The 26,328-nt window shown below is 57.5% G+C and overlaps 7 protein-coding genes across 7 annotated transcripts; 4 read left to right on the forward strand and 3 right to left on the reverse strand.

The window, feature by feature from the left end:
• Positions 1 to 434: 434 nt before the first annotated feature.
• On the reverse strand, positions 435 to 1,394 carry COL26b_010503 (uncharacterized protein; the record flags this gene model as incomplete). Its single annotated transcript, XM_053183199.1, has 2 exons — positions 435 to 864; positions 934 to 1,394. 2 exons carry the CDS (start codon positions 1,392 to 1,394, stop codon positions 435 to 437), a joined length of 891 nt encoding a protein of 296 aa, XP_053032846.1.
• A 1,140-nt stretch (positions 1,395 to 2,534) lies between these two features.
• Positions 2,535 to 5,177, reverse strand: COL26b_010504 (uncharacterized protein; the record flags this gene model as incomplete). The annotated part of the gene is made up of 1 exon (XM_053183200.1): positions 2,535 to 5,177. One exon carries the CDS (start codon positions 5,175 to 5,177, stop codon positions 2,535 to 2,537), a length of 2,643 nt encoding a protein of 880 aa, XP_053032847.1.
• A 1,247-nt stretch (positions 5,178 to 6,424) lies between these two features.
• On the reverse strand, positions 6,425 to 8,793 carry DRS1 (nucleolar DEAD-box protein required for synthesis of 60S ribosomal subunit; the record flags this gene model as incomplete). Its single annotated transcript, XM_053183201.1, has 2 exons — positions 6,425 to 7,147; positions 7,198 to 8,793. The coding sequence occupies 2 exons, from the start codon at positions 8,791 to 8,793 to the stop codon at positions 6,425 to 6,427; spliced, it is 2,319 nt and encodes a 772-aa protein (XP_053032848.1).
• Positions 8,794 to 9,407: 614 nt separating this feature from the next.
• Positions 9,408 to 10,417, forward strand: COL26b_010506 (uncharacterized protein; the record flags this gene model as incomplete). Its single annotated transcript, XM_053183202.1, has 4 exons — positions 9,408 to 9,421; positions 9,537 to 9,608; positions 9,703 to 9,815; positions 9,888 to 10,417. 4 exons carry the CDS (start codon positions 9,408 to 9,410, stop codon positions 10,415 to 10,417), a joined length of 729 nt encoding a protein of 242 aa, XP_053032849.1.
• Positions 10,418 to 11,784: 1,367 nt separating this feature from the next.
• COL26b_010507 (uncharacterized protein) lies at positions 11,785 to 12,885 on the forward strand (the record flags this gene model as incomplete). Its single annotated transcript, XM_053183203.1, has 1 exon — positions 11,785 to 12,885. The coding sequence occupies one exon, from the start codon at positions 11,785 to 11,787 to the stop codon at positions 12,883 to 12,885; it is 1,101 nt and encodes a 366-aa protein (XP_053032850.1).
• Positions 12,886 to 16,839: 3,954 nt separating this feature from the next.
• On the forward strand, positions 16,840 to 19,503 carry COL26b_010508 (uncharacterized protein; the record flags this gene model as incomplete). Its single annotated transcript, XM_053183204.1, has 1 exon — positions 16,840 to 19,503. One exon carries the CDS (start codon positions 16,840 to 16,842, stop codon positions 19,501 to 19,503), a length of 2,664 nt encoding a protein of 887 aa, XP_053032851.1.
• Positions 19,504 to 21,116: 1,613 nt separating this feature from the next.
• COL26b_010509 (uncharacterized protein) lies at positions 21,117 to 23,070 on the forward strand (the record flags this gene model as incomplete). Its single annotated transcript, XM_053183205.1, has 2 exons — positions 21,117 to 22,497; positions 22,550 to 23,070. The coding sequence occupies 2 exons, from the start codon at positions 21,117 to 21,119 to the stop codon at positions 23,068 to 23,070; spliced, it is 1,902 nt and encodes a 633-aa protein (XP_053032852.1).
• Between the last annotated feature and the right edge of the window lie 3,258 nt (positions 23,071 to 26,328).

Here is a 26,328-nt window from a genome sequence, read left to right on the forward strand (position 1 = left end):
CGTGTGTGAGAATTTGCGCGAGCCCTGGGTGGGTATCGCGGGCGGGGATCGTGACGGGGCCGGGGTGCCGGATCGGAGACCGGGGATGGGGCGGAGGGGATAGCCCGGTCAACTTCCGACGACGGACTTGTTGTGGCTTGATTGCATTTCGGCGAGTCTGGAGCGGTGCGTCTGTAGCTTGACAGGAATTGGGTTGAACTTAATGTTATCTTGAATAGGTCACATCTCAGAAGCAAACCGATTCAGTTCGTGATCTTCGATAATGATTATTGAGCACTACAGGTTTGAATAATGTTGAAGCGGGCCTCTGGCCATGTTCATATCATATCTACAAGATATCTCCTATATACAATCTCAAACCACGCACAGCATGTACAATTCAACCCCCCGTCCACACCTCACCTTCCACTTCCCCCTATCCCCAGTTCCCCAACCTAGCACCCGCTAGTCTTCACACCCTCCGCAACGCAAACCTTCCCATCAGGCCCCTTGCCCGTCAACTTCGGCTCCGCGCCACTACTATTCCCCTCGAACATCTCGCACACCTCCGCGCCGCCCAGCACGCACGAGTTCTTGATGTCCACCCCGTCGCCCAAGTTGCCGTTGACCGCGGCCAGCACTTTCCCGCCGTCGAGCCGCACGTTCTCGAACGTCGCGTGCCGCGCCGTCTGCGACTTGCAGTTGCCGCAGCTGCGGTACATCTTGCTGCAGCCCTTGCAGTAGAAGTCCTTGACCGCGACCGTGCCCCCGCCGTTGTGCTGCAGCACCTTGTCCTCGGCGTTCTGCGCGCCGCCGCCGTTGACGAAGGAGGTGCCCGAGGTCTGCTTGAATGTGATTGCATCTTCGCAGACGTCTTGGAACCAGCTGGTTGGTGTTAGTTTGGGGACATATTGCAGGCCAGGCTAGGGCTCTGGGTGATGTGATATGACTTACACGTTGTTGATGGTGCAGCTACCAAGGCAATGGATGCCCTCGCCGTTATTAGGCCCAATCACAACATTGCTAATCGTAGCCCCCTCCTCGAGAATGAACACAGCATCCTTGTTCCCGCCCTCTGTCTGCCCCTTGCACGTGCTCGGGCTCCGGTCCCAGAGCTGCATCCCGCCGTCGAACGACTGGCCTGCCGCAATAGTCTTGACAGCGGCGATGTTCTGCGAGCCCTTGGGGGTGGGAAACGTAGTCTTCAGGCCTCCACCGCCCGAGGTCGTCCCGTTGTTCGCGGCCCCCGACCCAGATCCAGTCCCAGAGTGGCCCGTTGAGATGGGCACATGGGGCGCGGTCTTGGACGCCGTGTGCTTCGCCTTCTTGCTTCCCTTGGGGCTGCCGCTCTTGGAAGCCGGGGACGCAAGGGCAGTAGCGGCGAGGGCCAAGAGGAGGATGTTTCGGAGAGACATTGTGGAGGGGTCGTAGATGGAGTGGGAGATGCGTCTAGCGTCTTGGCTGCAAGGTTGAGATGAAATGAAGAAAGGCTTGGCCGTGCAAGCTATGTGGACAACGTGGAGAAGCAAAGGCGGGATGAGACAATAGACCAGCTGTCAGTTTGGAGACGAACCAGCCGTATTGAAAGTATTGAGACGAATAGTTGTTAAAATCTTTTGAGCTCTTAGAAGCTGATGATGATTTTAAGATTCTAATTCCCAAAGCTCGAGAGAACTCTATTCTGTTTATATACCAAAACTCCCATTCACAACTGCCCTCGCGAACCCCTATACCGCCATCCTCATAAGACAAAACTCAATCGCATCTTGGCTTCGAAAAAGAGACCTCCAAGCCAACCCGGGGCCCGAGCTCTCCAGCATCCTGCCCCCATTCTCCATCAAACATGCTCCTTCACAGAGATATATCAAAAGTCCCCAGTGTAATATCTATCCCAGGGCGACGGTGCGCTTCACGTTGAATGAGGTACGTGCGTTCCCAAAGATCGTCCGAAACTTTGTCGTCAACTAAGCTTTTTCTGACAGATCCATCTAGCCTGGGATAGAGTGACCTGTTGGCAAAAGACCACCAATCCAGTGTGCTGCTGTTCCTCTGTCAAACATGGGCCATCGATGTTGGCGCTAACCTGTGCCATCTGATGTCGGTCATGCGGCGGGGGTCTGCCCTGTGTAGAGCCGCACATGCAAGCAACCGTTCATCTACTTCTGGTATGGCCCTGACACGGGCTTTCATATGCTTCAAACGGCCCTCTTTGTGGGCTTTTGGCTCTTATGCATGCTGTAGTTCGGTCGAGATACCGAATATCGTTCCTCACGACTGGGAGAGTCCCTTGTACCATACCCAGGAGTCCAGCGTTGACCAAGCCGAGTTCTCGGAAAGGTGAATGACACGAGCAGCCTTCTGCCATCTCTGCGTGAAACAACCAGACGGAGCGACTTGTGGCATGACCCGAGCACCTCGGAGCAACACCGGATTAACGATTTCAGACTTGATTGAAAAATATCTGCTTGAAATCAGCGCCAAATTATTCCGTTTTTCCAGACGCTTGTATTAACACAACACCCCAGGGCCTCTAGGATGCTGTGGCGAGACATCAATCACCTCCACTGCTGTTGCGGCGGCCTCTGCTGCCTGTGTTGCTGTTCCGCCTTCAACTGCCTCTCAAACCTCTTCCCGTCCGCCCGGGCATCCTTCTCTCCATTCCCTTTCCCATTTCCTACTCTTTTAAGTTCTTCCTCTACCATGCCCACTGCTTCAGCAACAACATCATCGCCCCTCCGCCATGTGTACAAGGCAACTCCGTGCTGCTCCAATACTTCCTGTGCGCGCTGCAGACGACGCATCCATAACTCGTGCTTCCTGTTGGGGTACGTGGGTCCCATCGTCGGAGACCCCAACGTTGGAGAGGTGGCTCCCGACTTGAGGCTATTCGACTTAGTCTTTGCGAACGCGGGCGGCTGAGGACCGGCCGACGGTGGGAGGGCTTCAAAGTCGATGTCATCGTTATTTGACAGTCTCTGCCGATTGAGCGTCCGCGGGCTGAGGCTTCGGGCCCCGGACGGGGTGTCCCTGCGGCGCGGAGGTGGCGGCGGTGGTGGGACTTTGAATGCTTTGCTCATCTCCTCTGGGGTAGTCGACGCTGGTATCTTTGCTGTTTTGGGTAAGCTGCTGGTGCTACCAACCGTCTGTTGCGATGCGTTGTGTATTTGCGACAGCGGATGAGGGGCGGATCGGTCAGCAGACGGCTTTCTCGACCGCGGTGCAGGCGGAGGTGGAGCAGAACCGCCATTAGACCCCAGCGTAGGCACCTTCGTGTCTGAAGGAGCACTGCGAAGGGCTGCTGGCTTGACTGGACGAGGCGGTGGAGGTTTGCGAATAGGAAGATCCGACGTGCTCGCACTCGAGGTAGGTTTTGGCCTTGCCTTGAGTTGAGCAAGCGCAGCCGCGTCGTCCAGGTTCGCCTGTTCCGGCTCGTCAGAGAAGTCAATCAGATCGCCCATGACGGGTCCAACTGTCTTGATCTCGCCGCGTGGTGGCAGACCAGGCCTGTTTGCCGGCTCGTCGCTCTTGTCCTGAAGTCTGATTGTTGGGGCCTTCTGGCGAGCAGGGCCTTCGAACGATGAATCAAAGTAGCCGCTCTGCTCAGGTGTCGTAACATCACGGATGAATACTGCAATAATTCGTCCTGGATGAGTTTCGACCAGCTCAGTGTAGACTTCCAGATCAGCCTCGCCGCTGTCACCCACCAACAGGAACTTCCGCTCGGGGAAGTCCTTCATCAACCGCGTAAGTGTACTCTTCTTCCTTTCGGCCACCGGCTCGAAGATGCCCTGGAGCATACCGCTGTACTGTTTGAGGTGGAGAGATCCGGGAGGCAAGCCGGCAATCATAAAGTAGCTTGCCAAAACTGGGAATAACTGCCATGGGCTGTTTGAGCAGTAGTGTATGCTGACGCCCATCGCGTGCAGCTCGTTGTACCACTCCTTGACGCCCTCGACCGTCAAGTCCTTCAGCTCGCGGATGAACGTATTGCGGAAGATCTCCTTCGCGCCGCCAGAGATATTGGACCTCTTGATGGTGTCGTCGATATCGCTAATCAGACTAACGCCCCTTGGTTCAATGATCTTGACTTCTTGAACTGCCGACAGGCTTTGGTTGGCTAGGACTCGGACATGTGTCGGAACGAAATCCAAGGCGGCTCGTATGACAAAGTGGCCGGCATCATTGGTCTGCACCGTCCGCGAAGCCGACTTCTCATCGTTGTAGAAGAATATGGTGATGGGAAGCTGGATCAGGGGTGTCGTCATGAATGGCGCTATCCTAGCCATGAGGTTCGCGTTTGCGACGGATAATTCAGCCTCCGACAGCTCGTTGCCGTTCGTGTACTGCCTAGCTGGCATCTTGGGCGATCCCGGGGCTGTCATGGGCGTCCGGGTGCCACTACGGGATCTTGACCTCGCAGGATATATGCTACCGGCATCGTCGTCGTCCTCCTCTCGGGCCGCTTCACTGAAGCCGCCGCGATTTGCCACGCGCCTCTCCTCCTGGCCCCTCTTCTCAATCTCTGCCGCCTCTTTCGCAATCTTCTCCTGCTCCCTCCTCTCTTCATGGGATTGGTGAAGCGCCCCCAGCGAGTCCGAGGGAGGGGCATCCTGCCTGGGTGCGGGGATGCCGCTCAACTGGCGCGCGAGCCCAATCAGAATCCGATTGCGTCTAGTCATGGGCCCTTTGTGCGGCGAATAAACCCATCCTCTGACGTCGATATCCACGATTGCCCTTTCGTCTTCGTTGCGCTCCCACTCTTGCCTCCAGTACTCCGAATCTCTAATGGCCCCGTGTGGTTCGTTGGAGATATACTCGTTGTCGTCGCCCCAATCTTGCTTAGTGTGTCGCTTCGCATATGACGGAAAGATGACCATCTGGTCGTCGCCTTGCACCGTAATGGCAACATCCGGGAATGATCCGGGTATCGTCGTCCTCGGCATGCCGTCGTCTGCTTCAAGCGACCTTACCCGCGTCTGCGCATATCCTTCTCTTATTTCGTTCATCGCAACTGCACCGGCGCGGTACATGCTGCCTGCCTTTGCAGCCAGCCATTTCCGACGGAAACCTCGCTCGCCTTGTGCCGGCTCGCCCTCTGGCGCCGCGCCATATCCGTAGCCGTTCCCGTCCCCATTGCGGCTGGAGTTGGCCGCAGCTCCTCCTCCTCCGTTGCCTGTGTAGTCTGACCAAGTGGGCATCTTTTTGCCTGGGCGTCCTGCTCTCGCATGCCTCGCCGGCCTCGCTGGGGGTGGGCCCAAGAGCAGCCGGCGACTTTGCCGCCTGACTACGTCGACGAGCCGCGACTGCTCGTTCCGCTTGCGCTGGCGCTCAAGAATCAACCGGTAAATGCGGGACTGGAAGCGATGCTTGAGCTGCGGAAGGGTGTCGAGCCGGAAGTTTAGCACGCGCTCGCGATATCGATCTCGGACGGTTCGCGGGAAGAGGTATCGTAGTAGGCTGAGTCGATTATGAGGATGCGGATGCGGGGGTCCAAATCGCCTGAAGGGCCTGAAGGGAGCCAGCTTGATCGTTGTAGGTGCCTTGGACAAGATTCCAAGACGGGCGCGATGGTGTGCGGAACGGCCCTGGTTTTGTTCGTGATGCAGGAAGGGTCCCCCCGCGCCGTCTGTTCTCCGGAGGCGGCAGGTCGTGGGTTCAGCGACGTCGATTACTCGTCCGAGGCTCAACGAGGCAGACCGGAGGTGCACGAGGCTGCGCAGGCGACAGCGTCTTCTGACCCCCACGCTCTACAGCTGATGAAGAAGCGGCAGAGAATGATGGAAGCACATGATCTGGGCGACGGGTTTGGGAGGCGGAATCGGCGGTCGAGGGGTTGAGGCAGAGTAGCGGGAGCACGCGGGTAGGGAGGGATGAGCTAGGAGCTCGTGACGACGGGCGGGCGAAGCTTTAGGTTGTCTCTGGTCTCAGAAGCTGCCGGTGCCGGGTCGGGGTGTCTCGATTTCCAGATGCGACCAAGTGCCAGAAATGCATGGAATATTATGCAGGCGGCGTAAGACAGCGGCGCCTCCTCAGCGAGCACCTCAGCTTATTGCCCGCTGAATGAGGTCCACGTCCAAGCGAAACGAGATGTTACGTCATCCTTTGAGCTTGCCGAGCTCCCGCTGAAGCTTCCAATGCGCTGCGTGAGGTGCCCTGTGCTGCGATCGTCCTCAGCGCTGGTTCTGGCCGAGGCCCACTGAAAAAAGGACGCTGCAAATGTAACGTGCCTGGGCCAGACCAGAGTCCATCAACTGACGCTCCGGCGCTGGACACGTGAGGGCCTGTCAACTCGCTCGATGTAACTGAACTGTCGCATTTCGGTCCTTTTGCTGGCGCATTTCCCCATGATCCATGATGGACGAAACTCCGTGCCAAGAAAGAATTAGATGGTATTTCAACATGGTATTTTGGTCTAAACTTTTCCCTCCGTTATGCCCACCGACGCCTACCTCTTTCCACGGGCCATCTTCGCCCTCATTCTGCCGTTCTTGGGGACCTTCTTCTTCTTGAGGTTCAGCACGGCGCCTTGTCCAGCACGCTCCGCCTTGCCCTTCTTCCATACGTGGCCCTCACTCCTCGTGGCCTTGGCGTCGAGCTGCTTTCTGGCCTTGTTGCTCATCTTCACCTTCTTTTTGCCCGGGCCGCCCTCGCCGTTGAGCTCAGCCCGGCCCGCGTCCTTGGCCTTCTTCTTGTCCTGCTCCGTCTCGAACCATGTCCTCTTCGGCCTGGACTTGATCTCGGCCTCGTGCTCGAGGATGTTCTCTCCCTTTCTGACCTGCATCTCGGCCTGTGCGAACTGCTTCTCCTGCTTCTCCTCGACAATGATCTCCTCAATCTCGTCTTCCATCTCGTCAACCTGGGCTTGCCACTTGTCTGCTTCCGCAGGCTCGATGACACGGCTCATGATCTTGGCTCCCTGGGACTTGCCCGCCTTGACCGCGGCCTTGACGACCTTGCGGTCCGGCTCGGCAGCCAGGGTGACGGCGACACCACTTCTGCCGGCACGCGCAGTACGACCGACTCTGTGCACGTAAATCTCCAGCTTCTGGGGCGCCTCGTAGTTGATGACGGTGTCAACGCCCTTGATGTCGAGACCACGAGACGCAAGATCGGTAGCCAAGAGGTAGTTCACCTTGCCGTCACGGAAGTTCTCTACACTGGCAATTCTCTGCAAGGTTGTTAGTGACATTCTCATCGGGTTATAAGAGAGGTGCTCACCTGAGCCTGGTTCATGCTACCGTGGAGCTCGGCGCAAGACATGCCCAGCATACCAAAGATGATTCTTGCCCTGTGAGCCTCCTTCTTTTGGCGGAAGAAGATGATGACCCTCTCGGTGTGCATCGTCTTGCAGATGTGGATCAAGTAGCCCATACGCTTCTCCTCGCGGCCGGGACGCAGGCGGATGAACTCTTGCACCAGGGTGCCGACTGTCTTCTTCTGGGAATCCACCATGACCCTGGCGGGCTTGTTCATGCCAACGCGGACCAGGCGGTCGACAGACGATGTCATGGTAGCAGAGAACAACATGGTCTGTCTTGACTTGGGGAGTGTGGTGAGAATCTCGTTCAGTTCGTCGGCGAAACCGTCTTCGAGCATACGATCGGCCTCATCAAGCACCAGAATCTCTACAGTGTCGACGTTGAAGCTGGCAGAGTTTCTCATGTGATCGATGAAACGACCGGGAGTGGCAATAATGACATCCGGCCGTAATCTGAGCTCGACCTCTTGCTGCTTCAGACTGAGACCACCAACAGCCAGGGTGAACTTGATGTCCGTGTAGGCTGCCAGCTTGGTAGCAACGGCGTGGCACTGGATAGCCAACTCACGGGTAGGGGTGAGGATGACGACACGGCTGGTGGGCACCTTCTTGGGCCTGTAGAGGAGACGCTCGAGAATAGGAACCACGAAGGCGGCCGTCTTTCCGGAACCAGTGACTGCACCACCGACGACGTCCTTGCCCATCAAAGCGATAGGCACGGTCTTGGCCTGAATGGGAGTGGGCTTGGAGAAGCCAACGGCGGCAAGACCTCTGAGAAGGGGACGCGACAGAGACATGCCCTGGAATGATGAAGCGATATCCTTCTTGCCGGGCTGTGCGGGCTCCTCTGGCGCGAAGAAGGCATCGCGCTTGGCTTGTTCCTCTGCATCCTCCTCTTCGTCGTCCGAATCATCGCGAGCGTCGTCGGGGTGGTCTACGGGTGTCGCAACGGAGTCGTTGTCTGATGCAGCGGCGTCCTCGTCTTCTGCGTCTTCTGCGTCGGGAATCTCCTCGTCGGCCGACCCCTCGTTCTCAGGGTCAACACCCATGCCGAAGGCGTCGTCGGCGAGCACTCCGTCTTCATCGTCGTCGAGGTCGATATCCATGTCGTTCTCTGCCTCCTCGTCGTCGTCACCAGCCTCCTCCAGTACAGCGGCCTCGGGCTCCTCGTTGCCGGTCTTCTTCGCGCGCCTCCTACGGATGATCTCGTCCAAATCGACGCCAACCGGGTCCTGGTTCTTCATGGACTTCTTTGCGCCGTCGAAGCCCCAGCCCTCGAACTCGTCGTCGCCGAATTCGACAGCGCCGTCTTGGGCAAACTCGAAGTCGGAGTCCATGGCACCGTCGTCGTCTTCATTCTTGCCCCAGATGCCTTCGCGCTCTTCCTCCTCCTCTTCCTCGCCCTTCTTAGACTTCTTTGACTTCTTGGCGGTCTTCACCTTCTTCTTCGGGGGCGGCGCAACAGCCTCTTCTTCCTCGACAATGTCCTCGTCATTGTCGGAGATTGTGTGGACAAAGTCGTCGTCAATTGGTTTGCGTTTCTGAGAGGGAGCCATGTTGGGCGGTTGAGAATTGTTGAAAAGCGAAGGAGTAGTCCCGCGGGGTATCGTCTGCTCTAACACGCTTTCCCAATCCCCCAGCTCGATCTTCAGCGCCAGAATTTTTTCTGAACGGACGGTGGAGCTTGAACTTTTCTGCCGCCAACAGGCCCCACCTTGACTACCTAGGCGGTCAGACGACTCGGTCCCATCCGCCGCGCTGGTCAGTGCGTTACGTGATCGGAGTACGGACACGTGACGGTGTTTGTCATCAGCAGAGAAGGGCCAGGCCGCCAGCCAGTCATTGCCAGTGTTTAGGGGGGACGTGGAAGGTAGGGGCAACTCCCGAGTAATTGCCCCCACCACGGTTGATTGGGCGACCACTTATTGCCAACAATTTTGGCAGCCTTCACGCCGCCGGCGACAAAGCAACGAGATTTAATTTCTGCCACTTCGACACTTGCCTGTCTTGTCCTAAGCCCAACTTCGGTGCTCTAACCACCCACGTCTCCTTTCTCTACGCCTCATCGCGTCTCTGCTTCTCGAGCGTCCTTTCGATTCCCGGTTTTTTGCGCGCGCATTCTTCATCCAAACACACGAAAAATCCCAGAGATCAGACACATACGGTCAAGATGGGCGAATCCAGGTTCGTAACTTTCCACGGCCTTCCATCCCGCGGCGCCCACCACCACCACACGACGGACTCGGCGCGTCGCCGCCTCGACATCGAGCTCTCCCAGCTAACAGAAAAGACTATCCAGACAGGAACTCATCCAGTGGTTGAACCAGCTGCTGTCCCTCAACATCACAAAGGTCGAGCAATGCGGTACGGGGTAAGTGCAGCCCGATACCCCTCCCCCGCCATACAGCGATTTGTGGGACCTGGTGATTTTCGTGATGGTGTTGCTAACGCTGGTTTGACTGCAGCGCGGCGCTATGCCAGGTGTTTGACAGCATCTTCATGGACATCCCCATGTCCAGGGTCAAGTTCAACGTCAACAGCGAGTATGCATACATACAGAACTTCAAGGTGTTGCAAAGTGAGTCCAGCCCTCGAACCTACCTTGCATTTGGTGCCCAGCGAACCCGACGCTGACAATTGCTCTCTGCAGACACCTTTGCCAGACATCAGATCGACAAGCCCATCCCCGTCGAAGCCCTCGTCAAGTGCAAGATGCAGGACAACCTCGAGTTCCTTCAATGGACCAAGAGATTCTGGGACCTGAACTTCCCCGACCACGACTACGATGCCGTCGCCCGCCGAAAGGGCGCTCCCGTGTCCGGCGGTGGCGGTGCCGCCCCCCGCGCCGCTCCTGCCGCCGGTGCTGCCAGACGAGGAGGCACGACCCCCTCGGGCGGTCCGCGCGTGGCCAAGGCGGCGGGCCCCGGCAGCGCCGCCCTGCAGCAGGAGAATGCCACCCTCAAGGAGACTGTCGTCGGCCTGGAGCGTGAGCGTGACTTCTACTTCAGCAAGCTCCGCGACATTGAGCTTCTTGTGCAGCAGGCCGTCGAGGAGGACCCCGAGCTGGAGAAGCAGGAGGACGGTCTCGTCAAGCAGATCCAAACGATTCTGTACTCGACGGAGGAGGGCTTCGAGATCCCCGCCGAGGGCGAGGCTGCCGACGATCAGGAGACCTTTTAGGCGGGTGGTGCCATGGACCAAGGTGTGAGGAGGGCGCGGGCATACCCAAGAGTATTGGATGGGCATGCAGATTGGGGTTTAAGCAAAAGCACATGGGTTTGGCTGTAGTACAAATACCCTGAGGCACGTAATAATCGTATACTGGCGATGAGGCTGAGCAGCACTCGGACGGCGTTGGCAGCCTGGAATAGGGTCGGCCGGCTGGTCAGAGCTTGCGGCGCTCTTGTCCCAGCATGAGCAGTCATGATAGAATCAAAACTTTTTGGTCTGGGAACACCGAGTCATTTATGTGGGTGTGGTGTGAGTGAGAGCGAGGCACGTCTGGTCCCGGACCACGCGTCCGAGACGGCTCAGACGATTCGTATGGGGTATTTTGGTTCGGCACAGTAGTCTGTCTGGGCTGAGAGTGATCCTCCCAAGTTTCAATCTACTAGTCGTCGGAGAGGTGAAGCTTATGCATGAACATGACTACTGCATTTCGGATGAATATTCTGGAAGGCTTCTTCTCGCGCTGTCACTCAGTTCAGTCGATCTAGTGTGGAAATGCGGACAATGGCAGCTGTCATGGCAGAGAAGACGGTGTGCCCGCGGTGAGAAGACACAGCGTCGTATCCATCTCAGTCGGGATCTTCAGGCAGTGACAATCACTCGGGCTTCGGTGTCTCTCTTTGGCCCTCGTCATGAGCCCAAGCCCAGGCCCTTCCTGATGAGGTGTCCCAGATATGCGGTCATTCCTGCGGCAGGCTCCAGTTTAGTGGTTCCATGCAGGCGCCACAGGCGTCAAACAGCGCACACGACCACCAGCCTCCCCCTCAGGCTGCTGTCTTTCAGACCTAGGCACGCCCAGGAACCCAGGGACCTGCTGCTCAACAGTGGGCCGCCGTCGTTTTTTAAGGAACCGACCACCTGCGTCTCGCGCCCGGCTGCAGCACACCTCGCTGGAGCATTGCATACGTTCGTTGCGCTGCTGCTCACCGGACTGAACTGGAACGTGAACCTTGATTGCATCTCCCCGGGACCTGACGCAAGCAACGAACCAAATCCGTCCTTCAACAACATTGATTTTTACCAGCACGACGACGCGCTCGACAACGTTTACGATTGTGTTTCATTTGCGAATTATCCACATCATCCCTTCGACGACGCCATTGCGACTGCCAGCAAGCAGCAATCACCCACGCCAACCGACTAAGCCACTTACACTCCCACCCGACGAAGCGAGCGAGCGAACCATCACCGCAAGCCAGCCCAGCCCAGCTCATCCGAGCCCAAGCTCGTCCAAACCCGATCAACGTCCCATCATCTCCAATCGTCGAAAGAACCAAAGAAAAAAACCTTCCCATCCGTTCATAACAACCGCCGTCACAATGGCTCCCCCGGCCGAGATCTCCATCCCCTCGACCATCCTCTCGACCGGCGAAGCGAAGCCCTACACCCTCTACAACATCACCCTCCGCCTGCCCCTGCGCTCCTTCGTCGTTCAGAAGCGATACTCCGACTTCGCCACCCTCCACCAGTCCCTCGCCGAACAGGTCGGGGCCCCGCCCCCGAAGCCGCTGCCCGGCAAGTCCTGGTTCAAGTCCACCGTCTCCTCCCCGGACCTGACGGAGCAGCGCCGCCAGGGCCTCGAGGCCTACCTCCGCGCCATCGCCGAGTCCCCCGATCGCCGCTGGCGAGACACCTCCGCCTGGCGCTCCTTCCTCAACCTCCCCAGCACCGGCGGCGGCGGCAGCACGAGCAACTCCGCCGCGAGCGCCCACGGCCTGATCACGAGCGGCCGCGCCGGCGCCGCGGACCCGACGACCTGGCTCGACCTGCACCGCGAGATGAAGAGCAACCTCCACGAGGCGCGGCTGAGCCTGTCGCGCAGAGATGCCGCGGCGGAAAACAACAATAGCACCGCGGCGGCGGAGGCCGGCGCTGCGGCGAAGAGGGCGCTTGTCAAGGCGGGCACGCTGATCGGGAACCTCACCGCGGGGCTGCGCACGATGCAGGAGAAGGGCGCCCTCGGCGACGGCGAGCTGCGCAGGCGGCGCGACCTGCTGTCCTCGGCCCGGGTCGACAGGGAGGGCCTGGAGCGGCTGAGCAACAGCATGTCGCAGAACGGCCGGGCCGCCAGGGAAGGGTGGGCCTCGTCGGGGGACAAGGCGGCGCTGCTGGGAGGGGCTGCCGGCAGCAGCAGCGGGGCGCGGACCGGCGGGCGGGTTCTCGGCGCGCCGCTGCCCGAGACGGAGCGCACGCGGGAGCTGGACAACGACGGGGTCGTGCTGCTACAGCGGCAGATGATGAGCGAGCAGGACGAGCAGGTGAACACGCTCGCGGCGATCGTGCGGCGGCAGAAGGAGATGGGGCTGCAGATCAACGACGAGGTGGAGGCGCAGACCAAGATGCTCGACCGGGTCAACGAGGACGCCGACCGCGTCGGCGGCAAGATCAAGGTCGCGAACCGGCGCATCGGCAAGTTCTGACTGCGGGGCGCCGTCGGGGTCGTCGCGCGGGTCGTCGTCGCGGCGATGGAGGTCGTCGTCTGGCTGCTTTGGGTCGGGGCCGCGGTTTGGGATGCTTTTGCGTGGTGTATGGAGTTGGGCTCTCTTCTTCTCGTTGCAAGGAACGCATGACACGAGGGAAATTTTGTTCTTACTACGGCATTTTAACTTGCAACACAATTAGCGACAGGTTTTAGGTTGTCGCCCATGATCGCCTTCACCAATTCCTGTTTTGTTTTGTTTCTTTCTTCTGACGCAAAGGCATGACGGAAGCGGGCTGGGAAAGAGGAACTCAGATTGTGCTACGGCGAGCCCGTTCTGGATGGGTTAACGAGAGATGGGAAATCTGAGATGCGTTTGGATGCGCGTATATAATCACGACGGATGGAATGAGATTGGACAGTGTGACAGGAATGAATACCAAGGCTGCTTTGGCGTTTACGTATGGTCTTGTGTGCTTGTGGTGAGGTGGTCCTGCTGGCAAGTACATACTATCTCAAGGCTGAGAAGTGCGATCGAGGTATAAATATCTTTGAAGAGTCCGGCTTTTTATTTGCGATCACCAATACTTGGCCTTGATAGCGCTGAGTGGTTTGAGTGTTGCCATAAGCATGTTGCGTAGCACACAGAAGAGGCGTCGTGTGATGGATCTTCGGTTGAGCCCGTGGTATACAACATCAGCATTAATACACAGTTATCGGTTGCGAATAGCTCCATGACGATAGTGGTGGATGGCAGACGGACGACAGACGAGCAACAGCCAAACGTTGATGAGAGGCATGTGAGGCGACGAGACCACACAGCCAAGCAGAGCCTTTCAGACAACATCCCTCACTCCCAAAGTTTGAATTGTGCTTGAAGTAAATCCAACCAGGTGGGTTCGTTCGCTGGGTTTATAGATTATTACTTCCTACCAGCCTATAACTGTAACAGATGGCTTGTTCGCATGCCACGTAACCGATCTCGACGGAATGAATTGGGTTTCAACCGTAAGTGAATGCTTCGACGATGTTTAATCAATATCTGCTCTTGATCTTGTCTGGTTTCGCGCCTGCATCGACTGCAACGAGGTTGTGTTTGCCACTGATTTGCTGGTAAACATCATGAGATCTCGTCCTAAGCAAGGTTCGAGGTTGCCATGGTCTAGAGATTAAATCATGACCCTCGTCCACAATACTGCGGTCGCATTTGGTCACACAAGGTTGTAAGATGCCCAAGACTGAAGCATCCTTCCACCTGCCACGGTCACCACCAAGCTGATGCTCGGCATCGACCCGGAGCTAATGTGTCAAGTCACCCCAAGACTGCGGGATGCAAGGAGAGCCGCATGACGGGAGTTGTTGACACTGGACGCGACGGAGTGTGGCCGCGGACCGTTCCTCATGCACATGCAGACGGTGCTTATTGGGTTGACCCCTGCCCATGGGGTTGCATGCATGTAGCGCTTGTCACATCGCTCTCTTTTCTTTCAAAATTCATTTCTCATGGGGAGAAGAAGAAGGTTGAAGCGCCTCCCTAGCCTCGACGCTACGTTTGATCGTAACGATGCCTTGGATGTTGGCAGTGATGATCGTGTCCGAGGCCCTGGCAGTTTGTTAACCACCCCGGAATTACTGACGTCTTCTCCGCCGTCGTCACCGCAAAACACCGGTTTTGCCCTCGACCCGGAACGTCGAAAGCGTTGCCGGCCGGCAGGCTCCAGTCGTTCCAGAAACGTTCAAGCGTGGGCGTGAGCAGCGCCCACATGGTGACATCTGATACGTCACTCGTGCTCATGGTGCAAGGGACTTCCCGCGGTTGCCGGGCAACGAGACCGTTTGGGTGGGAAGAGAGAGGGACAAAGCTCCACCGTCCGGCTTGCGCACCGCAACGGTTGGCGGTCGAGAAGTGTGAAAGAAGAGTAGAGATAATGTCACAGTTGGCGCCCGACAAGTCCAACGGTAGCGATTGTGGCCCCCATTGTGACCGTCGCTGTTACATTCGCAATCGCAATCTTAACCGATCACCCGCAGGATTCGAGGTTCGTCTCGAAGGGACGTCCCAGACATCTGGTAGGGACGGAAGGAAGAGGGCCTCACCCTTCGCAACGGGGCACTGGCGGAGGCCGCGAGCGAAGCGTTCCTCGCCAGCTGGCATATGGCCTTTTCCTCATGAGGCATTGCTGAACAATGCTGGCGCCGACGCCTCCCGGGGAGGATAGCCTCAGACTCCGCGATTCGCTGCCGGGGGTGGATCTCAACCCCAGCGAGGCACCGCTTCAGGACCACAGGCGAGTGTGCCAAGGGCCTCTCATAGGCAGGAGATTGAGCAATTTCTTGGGATTGGGCCGCCGGCCAGAAGTCTGCAGAAGTCTGCTCGAAAGCGAGAGCGGGGAGAGGGGTTCTTTGGCTGCGGTGTTTGCTTGAAGATGGGCGGTGGACATGGCAACGGGGGGAGTTTGTTTTGGCGATCTGTTGGTGGTGAGTGGTCGAGGATTTCGATATGCTTTGTGGCCTCTTCCAGTTGGACGATGGGCGGTGTGTATGTTCGTATTTGTGTGGCAGCAGCTGTAGGCATCTGCAGTTGTAAGCAGTCAGGAACCAGTGGCCATCGCGATGACGGCCAAACCACTCGATCGCGGAAGGTGGGATGAACAGTTGCCGGGATGAGGGGAGTAACACGCTGCGAACTGAAGGCATCGTGGGCAGTGGCATGAGTCGGGGGCGGAGGTTGGAGCTCGGTCATCCGCCTGTTTGGCTTTTTTCAGGGTCTTGCCAGCGCAGGGAACATCCTCTGAGCGAGAGCAGACGCCGTGGCTGGGACCCAATGCATGATGGCTGTCTTCTGCCGTGCGACTCTTCAACGGTCTTGCGTCTTGTTGCTGTTGAATGCTGCCGGATGATAACGGCCCCCAGGCGATGCATGCAGACGCAACGAACACAACATCAGAAGCAGAAGCAAACTATGAGGCTAACCTCAGACTGTAAGAAGGCCCAGCTGGTGACAGCACCTGCCATTTGGTAACCTAAGAAAGCGCAGATGTCTATCAAATGTCACCATCCTTCGCTTAGCCGGCTGATGCGGTTGACGGGGAGGTCAGTGAGCTCCAGGTGGGTCCCTGCCCACTGGAGCAACAGCGTTCAGTGGGCTGACGGTGGGAGAACAGCCACTGAGACTGTGCAGCCGGTCGCTAGCGCCCAGTCACACCCCCCAAGAACTGCGGTTCCCCTCCTCTCCTCAGTGAGGCCAGACCTGTCCAATTGCCATGAGAAATTCCCAAAGTAAACACAAAAGAATTCCTCCCCCTTCCCGCTTGCCTCTTCTCGTCACATCTTCCCTCAACACCTCGCCCAAAGTCGACCTCCACCAAGAGCGGTTCTCGTGATACCATCCCGATCCGTCCCTCGACCTGCCCTACTAACCGGCAGGTCGATTACGACAACAACAATTCTGTCTCATTGCCCCGCGATCGGACGCAATCCAGCCAGCTAAGCACCACCGCCAAACGAAGGAAAAAAAAAAAAAAGCGCGAGGCCGGAGCGACAGCCCAGCAGCTGCAACCACACTGTCAATCGACAAAATCCTCGATACCCGCTCCGTCGCTTTGACATCCGTCTTTGCCCGTCCTCTATTCTGGGTTTTTGGCGTTTGTTTTTGCTTTCTTGCTGCTTGTGAGTCCGAATCCTCCCAAGTCATGCATGACCTTCCTGTTCCTCCCGACTTTTTTTTTCTGGTCCCTCCATCACCACATGCCAACCGCTCCTCTACTGCTGGACAAAATGCTCATGACCTTTATGCAGACGCTTCACGAATTAACGATTGCCAATGGCCCTACAAAGATACCACTAGAGCTCTTCATTTCACCCCGAGACTGAGTCTCATTCGAGCTGTAAAGCTCGATCCGACCAGCTACTCCAGCCAACCGACCTCAACCGCAAGTGCTGAGGTCTCCACGACATGAGCGGACCTCCTCCGCCACCGCCTCACGGCGAGAATCCCAAGACCACCGCCGGCTCTCCCCCGCCTGGCGCTGGCTTGGGGCCTGGCAATTACGACATATTCGTCATTCCCCAGCGCGATAAGGGCGGCGGCTTCATCTACCTCCCGTCCCTTGCGCCCAATGGCCCCAGCTTCGCAGCCGGCTTTGCCTGCGCCCTGGTCATGGTCGTCATGTTCCAGAGCATGGCCCCCGCCTTTCGCACATGGTGGGGAACCTACCAGGGCATGGGCAACATGGGAATGTCGCTCCTCGTCATCGCCGTCGGTGTAGGAGCATGGGCATGGGGCAAATCGCAAGCCCAGCCGTCCGCCTCAAACGGCAACGGCCCCAACGGCGGTTGGCGTGCAGGCCCGGGAGGATATGGTTCTTACGCGGGCAGCGGCAACTTCGCCAACGGCTTCCCCGGAACCGGTGCTCCTCCTCCCCCTCCACCTCATGGCACTCCCCCTCACGGCAGCCAAAATACCGGTCATTCGAGCGGTTCCAGCTACGGGTCGGGAAATGGGGGGCCTAGGTCTTCCTGGCAAGAACGACCACAAGGGCCTCCTCCTCCGCCACCCCGTCAGCCAGAGCCCGAGCCTGAGCCCGAGCCTGAACCCGAACCAGAGCCTCGCAAGCCGGATCCTCCTCCAAAGGCAAGGCCTGAACCAAAACCCGAACCTAAACCGGAGCCCAAACCAGAGCCCAAACCGGAACCCAAGCCGGAGCCCAAGCCTGAGCCGAAGCCTGAACCCAAGACTTCACCACAGAAACCGCCACAGAAATCCCAATGGGAGAAGGCTAGAGAGGAGACGAGAAAGCGCGAGGAAGAACGCAAGGCCAAGGAAGAGGAGGAGAGGCGCAAGGCCGAGACAGCCCGCAAGCTGAGAGAGTTCCGGGAAAGAGAAGCCCGTGAACGTGCCCGGCGAGACAGAGAGGAGCGTGAGAGACGGGAGAGGATCGAGCAAGACATTCGCGAAAAGGAGGAACTCAAGCAGAAGCTGGAGATTGAGCGACAGGAGAGGGAAAAGCTCCAACGCGAAAAGGAAAAGGCGGAGCAGGAGGCCAAGGAGGCCAAGGAGCGTGCCGAGAAGGCGGCCAAGGAACGCGAAGCCCAGGTCAACAAGGAGCGTGCAGACAAGGAGCGTGAGGAGGCGCGCAAGAAAGAGGCGGCTGAAGCTGCTGCCCGCAAGGCCCGCGTCGAGGCACAGCTCGAAGCCTTTCGGAAAGCCAAGAGGGAGCGTGAAGCTGCCGAGAAGGCCAAGAAGGATCGTGAAGAAGCAGAGAAGAAGAAGGCGGAGGAGGAAGCTGCCCGCCAGGCCAAGGAGGAGGCGGAGCGCATCGCAAGGGAAGAGGCGGAACGCAAGGCAGAGGCTGAACGAAAGGCAGAGAGGGAGAGAAGGGCAGAGGCCGAACGAAAGGCCGAAGCAGAGCGCAAGGCCAAAGAAGCAGCAGAGGAGGCCGCGAGAAACACTCGCAAGAGTGGCTCTTACGCCTTCTCGTCGGTCGGTGAGAAGACAAGTATGTGGCCCAACGGCCGACCTCCCGCTCCCCCCACCTCCCCTTCCGTGGCTTCGTCGCAGCCGTCGAGACCTCCCCCGTCCGCCGCGTCGTCTGCTCCCCCAAGACCTCCCCCGTCTGCGTCTTCTTCTGCTCCCCCAAGACCCCCTCCATCTGCCAGCTCTGTGCCACCAAGACCCGCGCCTTCTGCGACATCCTCGAACTCGAGACCAGCGCCTTCGACAGCATCCTCGAACACGGCGAGACAGCCCCCGAGGCCGTCAGCACGAACAGAGCGAACCGTCGACGAAGAGCAATACTCGTACCGGCCATACGATAAGCCGAAGCACAAGCCGGCATCTTCCATCGGCTCCGAGTCATCATGGGCCCCGTCGGCCACGACTACGCGAACGACACCACCGCCTAGCATGCGCGCTCCGTACACGACGAAAGACCCCGACAAGATCGTTATCAGGGCGGTCTATCTGTTCATGAATCAGTTTGCCAAGACCCCAGCCAGCCAGCTCGTATCGGGGTTTGGCACAGTGACAGATGGACTTATCCTGCGGATAACGACCGAAGGCCTCTTCATCGACGACGATGTCCGCGGCGTCCCGCAGCGCGAGTGGGACGTCAAGGCCTGGACGTTAAAGCTGGTCGAGGTATGGTGCCCCCCGCACTGCTTGAATTCCGCTGCTGCTGCTTCTACCCCGTCGAATTCTGCAAACCATCCCTCTGGCTTGTTTCAAAAAATGGCGAATCAGCGAGCGCGGACGGCGGATAGAGGCGCCACCAAAATGCTCACGGGAGACGAAGCTGATGCCTACCTGACCGAAATGTTGCGTGCTTGCAAGAATTGCTGCCGTCTTGGCTTGTGCGACACGAAGTTCAAAGATACTAACATCCCATCTTCGACCGGGCAGACTGGGGAGTGGAGACACAAGAGCCTCCATGTCCTGCGCGCAACTATCCGAGATCAAGAAGGCAAGCGTTACATGTTTGTCCTGGACGAAGAGGAGGCCTGGAAGGTTGCCGTCGGCGTGCAGAGGCTGCGCAAGGGCACCCAGGTGCGCTCGCTGGGCGTCAGCGGCATGTCTGCGTCCGATGCCAGAGGCACACTCGAGACCCTCGGCTGGGGTTAAAAGCTTGCTGCCGACTTTTGCAGCTTGAAGGTCGATATCTGGTCCTCGATAATATCTAAACGGCTGAGAGGATGACGGGCAGGCAGACTGCTATTTATGAGGCATCGAAGGAAAGACGCGGGACGTGCCAGATGAGCATTTCAGTTTGGACGTGGAATTCGGTTGCATAGCAGAGCGAGGGTGGCACATTCCAGGGAGACTGGATCAAAACATGGCAATGATTTCTACAGCATCGGTGGGCCGGCTTGGTCCACCTTAGGATACCTCCAGCTTTCGGACTTCATCACCGGTTTGACGTCTCAACGGGTCGTCTGCGGGTGGTGATGGTTTGGTTAATGATGATACGATTTTACACATTTTGCGCGGTGTTGTCCAGCCACTCGACTTTGCAGACTAAGCTATGGTTGCTAACCAGGCAACCCCAGCGTTGGAGTCGTTCTCCGATGGGGTCATCCTTGTCGGGCTTATCACCCTCGACATCGTTTGGTCAGCACTGTGATTGCTAACCAGCGTTTGTTTACTCTAGTGCCTATTAAGCGGACCCTGAGAAAACCCTCTAATCCGGGAATGGATGACTCCTTGGCACTGACGTCGTCGTTCGTCTTATCGTAACGGAGGTCAGTGTCATCACCATGTCTTATCTGCAAGAAGAGGTTTGTCAATGATCGGTGAGGGCCTCCGGGCGAAGGGTCTTGGCCCCCACTTGGAGTATCTCCAGAGGTAAAGAGGGAAAGACCTCGTATCCTCCAACTTTGTGATTCATCCGACAAATGTTCGTGGAGACGTGGTGGTCAGCATCCATCGGGCGTGTTTGTTATAAGTCCGCGTAGTTCATGAGGCAGAAGCTGACGCAGTAACAGGCAAGGTACTTTTTTTGATGACGGAAGTGCCATAAAGTTTACCGTGCCGTTGGACAGGCACGTTGACAGGTCCGGTCCGCGTGTGGGGGAACCGTCTGCTTGGGACGGCGAACGCCCGTTGGATCTTGCACCCCGCGGCGATGGACTGTGAATTGTTTCACACCCAAACTTCTATTTCAAAATCTTGCAATGTCACCTCTTCACCATAAAGATGTCGTCTTCACAATTGTCCCTCGATATCATCTCGTTCGGCATTTACTCGTCGGCAAATTCCCGCTCGTCCAATTTGCCGGGCCCCCGGCAAACAGCTGCCCCCAGTCCATTCCCGACATCGGCCGGAATCCTCGACGCCGCGATAACACTTCCTCCCCCCGTCCAAAAATTTCCCCCCTCCATTGAATGACCAAGAGAAACATTCTTCACCGAAATAAAAACGGGTCCGGCCTCTGCTTAGTCGGCAGACCCCCGCTCGACTACCGGGAGGCATCAAAGCTAGCGATGCAACTGAGGAGTCCCGCGATAAGCCAACCCCCGGCGGCCGCCCCATGCAGAGAGAGATGATTGCATATTGCTTATGGCAGAGGTCCTGATTCTAAGGAATAAGCAGCGCGCACTTATCAGCCAAGGCAACGGATCGGATCTCTTCCCTTGGAGCAGTGCTCCAACGAGGTTATAAAGATGCTGCCGTCGTTGCATTTCAGGCAGTCCGGCTCGCCTCCCCAGCCGTGATCTTACCCTTCTCGACAGTCAATGATGAAGGCCTTTGCTTTCCTCACGCTGGCCGGCGCCGCCGTCGCCGACCTCGTGACGACCGGCGCCTCGCTCAAGCTCGACGATGTGTACTACTTCGTCTCCCCCTTCTCCCAGGGCAAACCCTCCAACGCCTCGCTGGACCTCAAGACCCTGCCGCGCGCCTTCGGCTTCACTCCCATCACCGTCGTCGCCGATGCCGTGGCCACACACGACCTGACAAGCCTCTTCAGCAACTGGACAGCCCAGGACGATGTCTGGCAGCCCGCCTTCCTCAACGCCATCTTCCTCGCGGGAGCCGGTCCCAAGTCTACATACGCTCGCGGCAACACCACCTCCGCCGTCCTCCCGCTATCCAAGCTCGCCTCGATCCCGTCCGGCCCCTACTTCCTCGACACCACCACCGGTGAGGTCCACCAGGCCTTCCGCCTATACCCCGACTTCGCCGGCGCCTTCTCCGAGTCCCTTCTCCAAACGCCAGACGGCACCTTCCAGACCCTCTCCGCGCAGGTCCCCGCCTCCGCATCGCTGACCGTCGGCGTCCCCTCGCGGCTGCACTTCACACCCACACCCGAGAAGCCCCTCGCCGGCGTCCGCGTCGGCGTCAAGGACATCTACTCCCTCGCCGGCGTCAAGGGCTCCAACGGCAACCGCGCGTGGTACGGCCTCTACCCGCCCGCCGCCAAGACCGGCACCGCCATCCAGAACCTCATCGACGCCGGCGCCGTCGTCGTCGGCTTCCAGAAGCCCAGCCAGTTCGCCAACGGCGAGACCGCCACCGCCGACTGGGTCGACTACCACGCGCCCTTCAACCCGCGCGGCGACGGCTACAACGACCCCTCGTCGAGCTCCTCGGGCGCCGGCGCGAGCGTCGCCAGCTACGAGTGGCTCGACATCGCCGTCGGCAGCGACACCGGCGGCTCCATCCGCGGGCCGTCGGGCGTGCAGGGCTTGTTCGGCAACCGGCCGTCGCACGACCTCGTGAGCCTGGACGAGGTGATGCCGCTCTCGCCGACGCTGGACACGCCTGGCTTCCTGACGCGGGACCCGCGCATCTGGGACGCGGCGCAGAAGGCGCTTTACAGGGACAACTACACGTCCTTCGCGGGGGCGGAGGTGGTGTACCCCAAAACGGTGTATACCCTCGGCTTCCCCTCGGACGAGACCCCCGCGGGCCAGATGCTGAACAAGTTCGCGGCGAGCCTGGCGGCTTTCCTGGACACGAACGTGACCGAGTTCAACTTGACGGAGGCGTGGGCTTCGTCGGGGCCGGAGAGCGTTAAGGGGTTGAGTCTGACGGAGGTGCTGGGCGCAACGTATGCCACGCTCATCACCAAGGAGCAGACTGCCCTTGTCAGGGACCCGTTTTACGCGGATTACGCTGGTGAGTTTCTGCTGTATTCCAAAAGTTGATAATAGTCACTAACACAACGCAGCCGCCCACGACGGCCGCCGCCCCTTCGTCAACCCCGTCCCCCTCGCCCGCTGGGCCTGGGGCGACACGCAGCCCGCCTCCGCGCTCGACGACGCCAAGGCGAACAAGACGCTCTTCATGGACTGGTTCAACACGGCGGTCCTCGCCCCGACCCCTTCCTCGTGCTCCTCCGGGTTCCTGCTCTACGTCGGCAGCGCCGGCGCCGCGAGCCCGCGCAACGCGTACCTCGAGGCGCCGAGCACGCCGCCGCTGGGGTTCAGTAACGGCCGGCTGTCGGTGTTCAGCGGCGCGCCTGATCATGTGTTTCCGGTGGGCCAGGTGGGCAGCGTGAGCGCGGTGACGAATCACACGGAGATGCTGCCTGTGACGGTGGACGTTATGGCGGCGAGGGGGTGTGATGGGCTTATTGCGAGGCTGGCGCTGGATTTGGTGGAGGAGGGGTTGGTGGTTGTGCCGCAGGTTGGGGCGGGGTTGGATGGCGGGGAGATTCTGATGAGGAGGGATGTGGAGGAGTGGGTTTAGAGGAGGTTAATGATAATGTCTTGATGTGATTGTGAATATGAAGATTATTCTGAAGATATTTGGTTGCTTCCATCGTATCGCTTGTGATCAGTGTTGCTGTCAACGTTGTCTGGTCCGGAGATGTTGTTGCAGGTACCTATTCTTTCTTTTTGCTTACCTACTTATCTATCCTCAGCCAGCTTGATTTCGATTCAACATTAGGTCATGTTGCAAACATCGGTGTCATAAATAGAATGTCAATCCCAACAGCATGGCTATTTCACTTAGAACAGCATTTCAATGCGCCTTTTCGGCGTTTAGGCTATGCATTTCCTCCTCCCAGTGTGATTGGGCTAGCCACCCGTCGATCAGCCTGCGAATACGCAAATGCGAACGCAGTTCGCACCTGCGAGTTGCCTTATTCCTGGGTCCAATGAGCGCGCTGCGAAGGCCAGAACACGCAGCTGCGCAGAGCATCGACACCATACATCATTGGGTAGGCGACGGAGGTGGCGTTTTCGGCCCAAGAATAAGTTGGCCTGACCAGCATCGATCTTGAGTGACAACGTCCACTCTTTGCCTCGTTTATTTCCTACCGCCATTCTATCCAACCTTTTGCCCAAAGGTTCATGTTACCACATTATCAGCATCCATTGCAACAACAGACCGCCGATACCATGGACCCTAAAGCACCGAACGAGATGGGGCAAAACTCATTTCACGCCTTCGCCGAGACGAACGCGGAGACGTGCGGTTACGACTCTTTGGGTGACCGGATTCGGGCCTCTATGGTGAATACCATGCCATCACCAACAACCTCACGGCCAAGCACGACTTTCCTACCCCGCGACCAATTAGACGCCATCATGACCCCAGACTCGGTTCGAGAAGAGCTGAGACAAAGTGCGCCTCATATACCGGAGATGTTCAGAGCCATGTACACCAAGGCGATTTGCAGCCCAATCAAACCCCGACGCAAGATTTTTACGATTCTCGTCCTTATAGACCAGGTGTCTGTGATTTCTAAGTTCATGGACGACGAATTTACGGATTCCAGTCTTCCCGTCAAATTACTCGATGATGGCACGAATGAAAAGGACAGAGTATTGTCCCGCAATAATACGCCTGCACGCTGTCTCATTGGAATGCCAGATAGCTTTCTCCATGCTTTTTATGAAACTCAGTGGATTTGTCTCGCGCCGTTTCTTGACTTCAGTTCCGAGAACCTTCAGGTGTCCAATTTGGAACCTGCCGCGATCCTACCCTTCGTTGAGCTGGGACCCGAACAGGAGTCTTCAGTGGTCAGAGGCGGGTTCGGTTCCGTTTGGAAAGTCGTAATCCATCCCGCTCACCACGATTTTCACCATACAACGAAGAAGGTATTGCGCCCCACATATGATGAACACTTTAAATACTTCGTACTAAGTTATGAGAATTTTAGAATACCTACTTTGCTGTGAAGCAGCTCCGCGGGCTCGATAGCAGTGCGTACAAGGCTGAGCTCGATGCGCTGCAGAAAATCCACCACTTCGAACATCCCAATATTGTCAATGCCCTTTTTTCATATACACACATGGATAGCCACTACTTCGTGTTTTCATGGGCGGATTGTAATCTCCGACAGTATTGGAACAGACATTCGGACTGCAGCCACCGGTCAGGAAAAGAGGTTGCGAGATGGACGCTCCAACAATCTGTTGGTCTTGCGTCTGGCATAGAATCTCTCCACAACACAGGGCCAAACTATGGCAGGCACGGCGATCTGAAGCCAGAAAATATCCTGTGGTTTTCCGACTCCGATGAGAGAGGCAATATGCTAGGAACACTCAAAATATCCGACTTCGGTTTGGCGAAATTTCACGGCGAACAGACACAGGCCAGATACGCCGTAGACGCACACAACTGCGGAACCGCCATCTACTCCCCGCCAGAGGTACAACAAACACGGCGTGTTTCTCAATCGATGGATATATGGTCGCTTGGCTGTGTCTTTCTGGAGTCTCTTACGTGGCTTGCTTCGGGCCGGGAGGGACTGCAGGCATTATCGACATCTCGGGCATCGACATCAACTGGAGCCGTACAGAACAGATTCAAAGATGCATATTTTGAAATTTCAGACGATGCAGAACAAGTGCCAGGTTCTGCGCAGCTCAAAGCAGGGGTCGCGAAAGTGAGTCTCGAATCATGTGCGATAATTTCCTCCATCTCGATGCTTACGATGATCTAACTAGTTTATCGACGAGCTTCGCACCTTTCCCCAATCTTCTTACAGTTTTGACGATGTCTTGAGTTTCGTACAGCACCGCATGCTTGAACCGTCACCCGACGGACGCGCTGGCGCATCAGAAGTGGTGTCGATTCTGACCTCACTCCTGGCCCGATATGAAAGCACCATGCTCAACGAAGGAGGGTCAGGGATAGATAGCATCGTCCACGTTGAGGATGAGAAGTGGGACGAATACGGAGTTGACGATGCCCTGCAACACAATCTGCTTGCTGATGGCGTTGAATTACTCCATACAGTGGAGATTTCCTCTGACTTGTCGTCCAAGTCCTTGTCTCAACAAGTGTGGGACGCCCAGGATATCTCGAGAGAAGAGTTGTCGGCCTCTATCGCTCCACCCCGACCTTCTCCGAGCCCAGAATCACTTTCAGTCCTTCCAGATGTAGATGCATGGAACAACACATTCGACAGCGGTTATTATAGCATACCTTTTCACGCACCAGAACAGTCCGGGCCAGTCGAGCCTCCCGCTCCATCATCAGGACCAAAACGGCGTCCGGAATCACCGCTAGCCAGACCTGCGGCGCGCATCAAGCGAAAGAAAGGGATCACAGATCTATCCACAACGCAAGCATCAACCACCATTCCGCCGAGCCATTCAACTTCCGAAGACCTCAACAATTCATCGCTCTTCCCTTGTCCTTTTTATCATCATGACCGCGCAAAGTATGGCGCCCGACCATGGCGCTGCATGGGGCCTGGGTGGAATATATCTAGACTGAAGTAAGGCGGTCCCTAGCTGGAGGTGTTACATTCACGGTAGACCGAGATTAGTTGGCTAATTGTTCAACAGAGAACACCTGTATCGCGTGCACTCTTTGCCGGAGCATGCTTGCCAGACATGTCTGGCAGAATTCAAGACAGACTCTGAGTTGACAGGTCACAAAAAAGAGGCAGTTTGCTCCAAGCTGAGTGACACAGCCAGCGGCAAGATTGGCAAAGTGAAGGAAGGGAAAATTCGCCAACGACGTCTGAAGGTACCAAATCATGAGAAG

This window comes from Colletotrichum chrysophilum (assembly GCF_026319265.1).
Source record: "Colletotrichum chrysophilum strain AFK26 chromosome Unknown scaffold_113, whole genome shotgun sequence".
NCBI lineage: Eukaryota > Fungi > Ascomycota > Sordariomycetes > Glomerellales > Glomerellaceae > Colletotrichum > Colletotrichum chrysophilum.